We start from the raw sequence: 11,203 nt of genomic DNA, 5'->3' as shown, positions 1-11,203 counted from the left end.
TTCTCTTCTCGTTCTTCTTGTTTCTTTTCTTTTCCTCCAACAACTGCTGTAATTTCTCTTCTCGTTCTTCTTGTTTCTTTTCTTTTCCTCCAACAAATGTTGTAATCTCTCTTCTTGTTTCTTTTCTTTTTCCTCTAACAACTGCTGTAATCTCTCTTCTTGTTTATTTTGTTGTTCGAGCTGCCACCGTTGCAGGTTTTTTTGCAACTGCTGTTGTCTCTCTTCTTGTTTCTTTTCTTTTTTCCTCCAACAGCTGCTGTAATTTCTCTTCTCGTTCTTCTTGTTTCTTTTCTTTTTCCTCCAACAACTGCTGTAATTTCTCTTCTCGTTCTTCTTGTTTCTTTTGCTGCTCTTGTATTGCTGCCATCAAATCTGCTAAGCTGTAGCTTGATTTGTTACACCTCCATTCGTTAGCTAATTTTCCGTAAAAAAAAATCTTTCTGAAGAAACTTTACCGATACAAGTCCTTTCTTAAATAAAACTGGTTTATTCTTTCTGAATACAACTTTTCTATACACTTAATTTCAACAGTCGTTCTATAACAAACGCTATAATTCACAACGTACTTGTCACGTGCTCAACAATATTCTCTCTGTCCGCAGTTCAATTACTCAATACATTATTCTCGTCACGTTGTGACCGTCTTATATATAAAAGAATACCCAGATCTAGTAAACTCCCGATATTTCAGGAAGGGACGTGAACGTTCGAGGAGCTTGTTGCGTGATACTATCGTCACGTGACCCCCGATGTCGTAACAGCGGTTTTATATACAAGAATACCGCAAATCTAGTAAACACTCGAGCACTCAAGAACCTTCCAGAATATCATGACGTGTTACTAGAGTCACGTGTCTTCCGCTGTCGTAACAATATTGTTACAGTTTAAATCTGTTTTTTCTAAGCTTCCGATTGAATACGAAAACTCGCTAAATGCTAATTTTTTTATTTTTTTTTGTAATTCGAATATTATGAACTAACTTTTTTGAGATATTTACGCTGATGATGGAATTTAAGGAAATTCCGAAACATCTTTTTTTAAAGATGTTTTTGGTATTACCGTATTTTTAATATTTATTATAAAACTTTGTTTTCCACCTGATAAGTATCATTTTATTAGAAGTTACAGCTTTTACAGAAAGGAAGGATATTTTAAAAACATGTACGACGTTTCAATCACTTGTGTGATCACTCTCAAGTACACGTTTTGAGAATGATCCCACCAGTGATAGATACGTGGTACTTGTTTTAAAAATATTCTTTCTTATTGTGAAAGTTGTAACTTGTATTAAAATAATACTTATAACCAATAAGTAAGCTGATAACGAAGTTGAAAGTATCGTTGAATTTTGGAATGTACCCTAGTCGCATGGTATCCAGTTTCCAGTTGAAACTGAAAGGACGATGCAATAGGAGGAAGAGGACAACATCGAACCTGACCCTTCAAGCCCAAGGTCTAAAAGACCCAAATTCCAGATAAGAGGAAGAAAGTATTTATGACTTAAAACGTGTACATAAACAAAATTACCTTCAGTGGTACAATACAGAAAAAATAGCATTAATATTACCTAAAATATCTTACTTAATACACGTAATTTACTAGTAAAATATAACTAGAGTAGATGGGTAGTATTTGGATTATTTTCTTGCATTCGTCATACGCATGCCCATTGCTGCCAAAGAAATGGAATTAGGAAGTACGGTTGCAGATCATACGGTATCGCTAGCAAGGAGGTGGACATATCTGGGTGTAAGGCATTTATCTGTGATAATTAAATTTCGGTTAACTTCGCTGTTATCATTCTTGGTCTAGTAAACAATACGCTTACGTATAAAAAAATTATGACAACTGTTTGGCTGTTGGGTGCAATACATACAGAATTATATTACGTGCGTTATATACATCATAATCCGTCGGCCATAACTTAAGTTAAGACTAAGTCGTAAGATGTTAAGTCAAGTAACTCACCAGAGTCACAGTCACGACTGGAGGATAAATATGGAGTTGAAACAAAGTTGTTGTTTTTCTGTGGTCGAAGGATAAGGTACAGATTTTTATCACGGGAAGCTTTTCTAGAGCATCATCACAATCATTAAAATAAAACTTCAAAGGGACTAAGGATGAGAAATGTTACAGTTAAAGTGGAATGCACTTTTTGTTTGTGGGGAGGGGGTATTAAAACTAATGAAAAATAATTAATATATAGTTGAATTTGCAAGTACTTGAAGTTGTTGAAACTGAAAGTTGCTGTAATCTCTGGTATTCGTTTCACAATTCTTCATAGGTGTTACTACGTGCAAGTTGTAAGGAATTGCAAATTTTAAATACTAGTGTAACTAGATGGATGCTGAGACTGAGATAGACTGACAATTTCGTTTTTATGTGTACATAAAAAAAAAGTATACTCTAAGACATTTTTCTGTTAACATTCCCATTACAATTATAAATACAAGTCACCATAAAATGATAAAAATCGTTTTGTATTAACATAAATTTTCCAAAATTTACAAATTAAATGCACTGAGTAACAATGTCATAAGTCTGGCTGATTCACCACTTTTTAAATATGGTATAATTAATGTTACATCTGATTTAAATGTAAAATAGTAAGCATAGTTATTTATAATTTTCTTATAAAGATTGTTTTGCACTGTAAGTTTAATATATACACATAAGACTAACCTAAGTCTGCTAAACTGGCCAAACCTCAAGATTATTATTGGGATTATGACAAAGTTGATTTTAATTTCACTTTAAATACAAAACTTGCTCTGAACAGAACTTAATATTAAATTCAATCTTAGAACTAACAAAATCTTTCAGTGTTTAAATGATACACAAGGTAGACATTTAATTTGAAGTATGCTTCTTTAATTTTTTGTTGTTGTAAATGGTTTATGGAAGTCTATGAGAACTTTATGGTTTAAATAAGTAAAAGTTGCATGTCTCTATTAAAAGATAAAATTTCTGTTGTAAATTTATTTATTAATAAATGTATAATTCTTGTCTGGGGACAATAAAACATTTGGCTAAATCATTCATTGCTTAATTTTGGATGTCGGGGGGGGGGGGGGGCAGCTGGCCCGGGGTTTGTTGAGGGGACCAAAAGTGGGATATTCCAAAGCTCACTAGAAATGCATACTACTTGAGCTAAAATGGCTACTGCTTTTTCATGTATTCATGAAAAAATTTGTCACCAAAATTTTTTTAATGAAAAATTTGCAAAGTTGATAAATAGAATGAAAGGGGGGCCCAATGATATTACTGACCCCGGGGCCTGGGCAGGCTCCTGATGCCCCTGGTTTAAAACTGTAAGTTACTTCTGCCTACTACAATTACATAATGGCACATTCCATTATATTAAATGTGCTTTCTGGTTCAATGGTAATAACCAGCTATCTTAAAAGGATGTTTATAGAAGTTTAATAGTATTAACCCTTTAAACACGAGCATATGAAATTACCATCCACTGAACTAGGGAAGGATATTTATGCAACAAAAATACAGTAACTGTGTGTTCCACACAAAACCTCAAGATTTTGTTAAAGTTTATAAGTATTTTGTACACAAAAAATGCAATTATTTTAATTAAGTCTTTCTAATGCTGTTTATTTATAGTAGTAATTTGCATTCAGACTGTTAAAATAGTTTGAGTACAAGGCAATTTTTATTTAAAGTATAGAAATACTTTTCTCCATCTTATAGTTTCCTATTTCATTTGCATAACCTCTAGAACCTCCTAAATAAATATCAAAAGTTTTTAAGGTAAATTTTTATATTTTCTTTTCTTTACCATATCGCTAACTCTAGCTATTATCATCAACATACAATGCAATGAAATGATTAAAATTAGGAAATAAAAAAAAATACCTTTTGATTTTTAGTAGAATATCTTAAAAGATGTTGTTATGCTTATTTTCATAATTTCATGTTTTTTCCTTTTCATATGTAGTTAATTTTTAATGTTTTATTTTCATTTCTTGCCCTTTACCACTTATTCATTTTGACACAAGTCAATGGTGCCCTTGAGGCATATTGCAGTTTCTTTGGGAGACATGAGGAACCATTCACAAAATTTCGCTCAGCTCATAATATCATAAGCTTTTAGAACAGATGTAAAGTATGATGTATGTTTAAAACATTTTAAACCTTTTAATTATGCATTTTAATATATAACTAATACGTAATTAACTAAAATATATTAATTAGACCTAAATACAATTTAAAATGTATCTCTAACTATAACATATTTATGTAAGAAACAACCATAAGTGCTATAGTCAGTCAAGCAGCCAACAATACCACAGTCAGTTACATGTACTTTCGTGATGACAACTGTGTGCCAATTTCAAAACAACCATTGTTAGTTTATAGTGTAAAATAATCTTTTTCTAATGGCTATACACGTGTGTATATAACATCTACATGTAGGCTATAAAGCTCAAGCCAATCTGTTGAAGGTGGGCATGGCAGCTGTCGGGGGTTGAAAAAATTTACTATATTCAACTGTATTCACTCAGAGAACTTTGAAATGAACGAGCCAAAAGGCTATATGAGCAACTTATTGTCTAGATGTACCTCTACTCTATTACCATTTTATTATTGAAGATACAGATAACCAAAGTAAATAATTTTCATAGTTCGTTGGCCACGTGACAATACATGTAAAGTTTAAGTAGTTTTTATATATTTTTTTTAATAAAGGTTTTAAAACTTAGATAACATAAAACTTTGAATCATAACATATGTTATAATGTTAATTTCATTCACATACACTGATAGTAAGGGTATATAATTAAATTTTGAATGTAACACAGTGAAAAATTTCATCTTGCTCAAGAGGAATTGTAATTTTTGCTGCAGCATACGAGCTCATAGAATGGCTCTAAGTTTGTTTGTTTTTTCAAGTACAAACTTTTAGCTCATAGCCTTTTACTGTGGCTGGGACATATATTTCCCAGTGCAATAAGTTAAGGGAGTGTAAGGAAAGGCTTTTTTTATTTTAAAATTTAGTTTAGTGGATGGGGTGGTCTAAATGGACCAATGGGTCCATTAATGTCCTTAAATTATTTGTTGTATATGTTAAATAAAAAATTTAGTTCTACTTTATAAAACATTATCATAGGCATCAAAGTTGTGAACAAGACAAAATGCCTATGGTTTGTTTATTATTGTCATCCCATGTAAAAAAAATAAATTGAGGTCATGTGATAAATGTGCACATATATACAAAACAGAAATAATTTTGCATGAACTTCTGAATGCGTTTTAGTTAACTGTTTTTAATTAGGTGACCTAAAACTCATGCAAGGTGCTATCATTTAGTGTTTGATTTCCAGTTTGTTTACTCTGATTAATCCTTTTGAGACGGGTCACAGGTGAAGGGCCATGTCATCTCGTTTGTTGACTCACATTCAAAATTTTATTGAACTACTATTTCCTGAATTTATGTCAATAAGTTTGGTATCAAACTGTAGATTATAATTCAAATTTTAGAACTATACTCAGTATTTTGTTTCATATCCTCCACGTGCAAAATTTTTAAAGGCTTAGCAACTTAGATCAAGCACCAACTGAGTACAAAGGTTGTAACTGGAAGAGATAATTGTTTGCTTTACTTCTTTATTTACTGTTCTATGTTTTAGGGAAAATATGTGTAAGAATGTATTTCAAAGTAGCAAAAATCTGTATAGATATATAATGCATAATAATTGAAATGTGACTGTATTTTACAAATTACTAGTCTACTAAAACACAGCCAAGACAAATTACTTTGTACAGACAAAAGGTCACTTTTATATTATTTGATCAGGTAACGTGAGTGCACGTAAGCCAGGCACAGGTGAAAGGTCAATATAAAAATAATAAATATATATTAATGTATAATGTTATGATATTTAAGCTATTTGGTCTAAACATATATGCTTTGTGTTATAATTTGTGTTCATTCTAGAATGAAAGATTGGTCAAATCTACCGAACCCGTACTGAGATTAATTACTGAAAATAACAGATAAAATATAAAGTTTTTTCTTAAGAAATGTTTGATACCTATCTGAAATTTCAAAATTTTCTGATGCATAAAAGTATTTTTAATGTTAGGATGAAAATTACTGTGCATGATAGGTAGCCAAGATGTGAAAAGAAAAAAAACATGTGAGAAACATTGCTTTACAAACCTTCAGACGTAATAAAAAAAATATATATCTTGTGTATGAAAGCATATTAATGTTTACTGATAAACTGCCCAATTTTGTTAACATTCACTTACTGATTTAAAAGCTATAACATGAATACTATGCTTTGTTCAAAGCCTTCCGAAAATCCAAGTATATCAAATCCTTTTAAACATAAGCAGTAACATCTGACTGTTTAACTTTGTTTGGAAGCTTTGCAAGTCATCTTTAATAAATCTCCAGAACTTTTGCCATCACAGAAGACTAACTGATGTATAATTACTTGAACAATGCTTGTTTTCTCTTTTAAAAATAAGTGCAACACTAACTAGTTTCCAGTCTACTGGCACTTGCCTACTACTCAAAATATTTATTAACCCTTTTGAGACAGGTCATAGGTGAAAGGCCATGTCATCTTGTTTGTTGACTCGTATTCAACATAAAAGTCCTGTAAAGAAAAATATCTCTGTGGGTGTGGTGGATAAGTTAACTCAATGAATTAAGGGTTTGTTAGAGGAGAAGAAGCAGAGGGTGGTAATAAATAAAGTTCAGTTAAACTGGAATTGAGTTGGAAGTGGTATATGGATCATTTGGTGAAATGGGTAATTAATATTGCAGAGGGCATTATATTATAATAAGTGCAAGGTAATGCTTATGGACTACCTTATTTAAAACAGTAACTACTACCTGGATGGAAATCAAATGGATAATGTTATGATAGAAAAGGATCTTCGTGTTTTGATTGGTTAATATCTTAAGCTTTTCAGGTAAAGGGTTGTTACCAGTGGAAAAATAAATAGGATTTTGGGTTGTATCTATAGAAATGTTAAATACAAGTCAAAGGATGTTATCATTTCCTTGTACATATCTCTAGTTAGGCCTCATTTAGAATATTGTGTTCAGTCTTGGGCTTCTTATTTTAAGAAGTACATTGAATTATTGAAATAGGTTTATTCAAGGGCTACTAAGATGATTCCTGGGATGAAGGTGCTGTCATATGAAAACAGGTTAAGGTCCATAAAATATTTTTGCTTGAGAAAAGAAGGATCTGATTGAAGTGTTCAAAATTATAAAGGGGATAGATAGAATTGATACATAATTTTTGTTTTTTTATGTTCAATGGTAAGAGTGATAGGACTAAAGGACATAGATTTAAAATTTGGCAGGGTAGGTGTTATTTGTAAGTTAGGCAATTGTATTTTAGAAACACAGTATTCAGCCTTCTGAATAGATTGTTTTTAGATGTGGTAGTTGCTACAGGATTGGGAAAGCTCATGAGATGGTTGAATTTAGACAACTGGGTGGTTGATGAAATGAATGTATAGTTATGATGGGCAAAATGGCCCCTTGTTGTCTTTCAGTTGTTATGAAAGAAAAAATGGTAGCTAATGGTTAAGTTAGAGAAACATTGGTAGTTAGTTTACATCACCCATGTTGCAATATTAAGAGACTACATTGAAAAATTAAGATTTTATATCTGCAATGAAGTATTGCAAATACCTTGCAGTTTATCATTTTTATTTAAGTTCCTATAAAAAACAATATAAATTTTTGTTTACAGTACAAAAAAATTAATAGTCTGTACAAGTTCTCTTTCAAGCTGTAATGTTTATTAAAACACTTACTTTCTTGTCTGGCATGATTTTGTCTTTCTGTTGGAAAATATTTTCAATTTTTTAAATATAATATTGAAAATTACCATATAACTACAAAACTAACAAATTTACTCTGTGTGTGTGTGTGTGTGTGTGTAGGTCAAGGAACCCATTCCACACCTCTTGATTTGATTTTATAACATAAATTTTATTATTATTATGAAATGTAGGTTTTCACTTCAGCATTTGTTATTTTTTAATTTGTACCATCAGGACCAAGTCAAAAATTTGTTTCTTAATATAACAAAATTGAAAGTTTATTCAATGAATTAATTAGTCTTTAATTTCAACATTTCATATACCAATATGTCTTTATTTCAGGTATGCCATTTTTGTGCTCCCAATCACCATTGTTTACAAGAATATTTATAAAACTATGAAAAAGCTAATATTGCAGTTGGTATTTGCTGTCTTGTTTTATAAAGTAGAATGTTTACAATGGAACATTCTTGTTTTTGGTGGCAATGGATTCATTGGATCTGAGTGTGTTAATGTTCTGAAGAAAGAACATAAAGTTACTCTTGTAAATCGTGGTACACTTTACTGGGATACAGAAAAGCGTATCTTACCTTACATAACTCAGATTTCTTGTGACAGAAATGTAGGACTAGAGAACTGTGCAAAATTCATGCAATATTTAGAACAAACAAGCAATATTGATTTTGTGATTGACTTTAGTGGGTACCATCCTGATATTATTCAGAATGCATGTAAAGTGCTACAAGGGAAGGTTGGTACTTATATCTATATCAGCTCAGATTCTGTATATGAAGTAATTATAAAGAACCATACCACTCCTTCAAAAGAAACAGATGCTGAAAGACCAAGTTCTATTAAAGAACAGGAACGACTCAACAGTTTAGATCCTTATGGTCATAGCAAGCTAGCTGGTGAAGAAATTCTAAGAAAGCAAAGGGATGAAGGAGGTTTCCCTTTCATCTTTTTGCGACTACCAGATGTCATTGGACCAAGAGACACTACTAAAAGATGGTGGACATACCAACTATGGCTTCAGTTAGTGAACTCAACTGGTAGACCTATTTTAATACCTGAAAAAGTTATGAGCATCACATCTAGTCTAGTCTTTGTGAAGGATGTGGCTAAGATCATGCCTAAGGTGTTCGAGTTAGCTGCTGAGAAAGATGCAGCTGTGTTGGACCATTCTTTTAACCTTGCCTTCTCTGAGCATTTTACAGTGCGAATGATCTTGGATAAAATGCAAGATATTCTTGGCCTGCGTGGTGTTGAGTATCAGTATGTTAAAAGTGAAGATACATTTGAGATATATTCTTCTGTATTCTCTTTTCACATATTCCCTTCTGTATTTCAAGGACCAGTGGATATCTCTTCTGCTGAAAAAGTTTTAGATTGGTCACCTACACCTTGGAATATTGCTGCTGTAGATACTATAAACTTTTATGTTCAAGCCTTCCATTGTTTTCCAGAAGAGAGAGATGTAATAGTTCATCGACTTCTAACCCATGTAGTTTCTCCATCTCATAGAGACATTTTCTTAGAAGCAGTTGAAAATATGACTAAAAAGGGTAAGTACATATGTGTATGAAGTTGGGCAGTAGTTATTTTGTCCATTTAGAGAACATAAATTATTACCTGTTCAAAATATTAACTTAAAGCAACTACAATAAGAAGAGTAATTTTACTTGAAATATTTGTATTCATTGTACATGTAGTCAAATTTGTTCTTGTAATGTTAATTCAGTAGATCTAGTAGTAATAGTGTGTACTCTTCCTAGTTGAATTAACATCTTAATTTGTTGATGATTGTACTATGTTTAAAATGAATGTAGTCATTAACATGGAAGTTTTTATTCAAATGAAACTAAACATCATTACATACATACAACCTTTTAAGCTTAAGAATAATTCATACTAACTGAAACTAATTTTGACAGCAACTGCTTGCCCCCATTAGATACTGTTGTTGACAATAAATAGGTAAATGATTATGGTCATGGGTATTGATTACCATCATTAAATTGAAGCTCTGTAAGGGTACTTTTTGATTTCCTATCGTCTAGCTTGACCAACTCTCTTGATCTTATATAATTCTCTAAGTTTCTCATCAATTTGTAATGTTTTGCTTTAATTTTATCCCTTATAGCCTTTGTGAGCCAACCTGATTTTTCACTTGCAGCCACCCTTTTTCTTTCAAGGAATACATTTATCTTGAATATTTAAGAAACATTTTCAACTCAGATGCCCAAATCACAACGTATAATTCTTGTCACATCCCTTCAAAATTTGCTCTTTTGAAATTTGTAACCAAAATCTCATTATTCCTGATCTCCATAAGAAGTAAAACATAACCTACTTGAACACTGATAATTTGCATACATAAGTTCCCTATTCTCCACTTTCTTAACCATTTATATATTGGAAGTTAACAATAAATCTAAAATAGCATTGTTCCTAGTAAGTTCCCTAACCAATTTGTGAAGAAAACCATTCTAAATGGTTTATAAAAACCTGCCTCCCTCATGGTTTGATTCTAACATTTCCCAAACTATATGTTTCAGATTAAAATCCACCATAATTATGGCTGAAATCTTAATCTCATTGTAGAGCTTCTCAGTTTCATCTGGTGGTCTGTAGCAAATTGTAACTGAAAGCCTTTTACCCCTATATTCACTAGCAGAAACCCAATTAAATTTAACCTTCTTGCTTTTATCTTTAATATCCTCAACTTAAAGAGGATGTTACTCACATTTTACATGTAAAGCTCCTCTTCTTTCTTTTAATATTCTATTAAATATCATTTTACCTCGTATATAAAAGAAATATCTTTCATCAAAATTGTCTACATTTAACCAAGTTTGAGTTATTTCCTTTATATGAAAATCATCTGTTTTAACTAATGCTCAAAAGTCTTTGTTGTTTTTTTCATTTTATTTCTCATAATTCTAGTATTACAATAGTAACAATTTAGTCTACCCTTACAACTATTCCTGTACTTTGTTTGTACACTACACTTTTCTCAATATTTTACTTTTTCTTCATTTAGTTTATCCTGGCTCTCACCACTCTCTAGATCTAGTTTAAGACTGTCCTTTCAAATAAAACAGCCCATACAGTATTTAATTGTAATTCATCCATTCCAAAAAGCTTTGTTTTCCTATCAAATTTATCCCACATATCTAACTAGCCATCTTGTTCATCCTTATATATTAATTAAAGTCAAGCATTCAGCCCTAATGACCTACATGATCTCTTCCTCGCAAATAAGTTTCAGCAGCAACTTTGACAGAATTAACTTATTATGGCCTTTTTAATAACTACCTGTTACGTCTCCGTTTGTTAATTAACTTTCCGTAACTTCGTTCCGACGAAACTTGCGACACAAGTTCTTTACTTA

General features: G+C 31.5%; 1 protein-coding gene across 2 annotated transcripts in view; it reads left to right on the top strand.

Moving 5' to 3' along the window:
• Positions 1 to 1,593: 1,593 nt before the first annotated feature.
• The window catches only part of LOC106473181, a 12,568-nt gene continuing 2,958 nt past the window's right edge, over positions 1,594 to 11,203 (top strand). Inside the window, exons 1-2 of one of the 2 annotated variants that reach the window (XM_013933861.2) lie at positions 1,594 to 1,749; positions 8,152 to 9,374. In XM_013933861.2, the coding sequence (XP_013789315.1) occupies positions 8,207 to 9,374 (1,168 nt within the window). In that variant the 5' untranslated portion in view covers positions 1,594 to 1,749; positions 8,152 to 8,206. Of the gene's footprint in view, positions 2,045 to 8,151; positions 9,375 to 11,203 lie in introns of both variants that reach the window. The other variant, XM_013933862.2, reaches the window with a different exon arrangement.

Source organism: Limulus polyphemus, unplaced genomic scaffold (genome assembly GCF_000517525.1).
Source record: "Limulus polyphemus unplaced genomic scaffold, Limulus_polyphemus-2.1.2 Scaffold5953, whole genome shotgun sequence".
NCBI lineage: Eukaryota > Metazoa > Arthropoda > Merostomata > Xiphosura > Limulidae > Limulus > Limulus polyphemus.
Note: the sequence above shows the minus strand (reverse complement) of the source record. Positions and strands in the feature narration are given on the sequence as shown.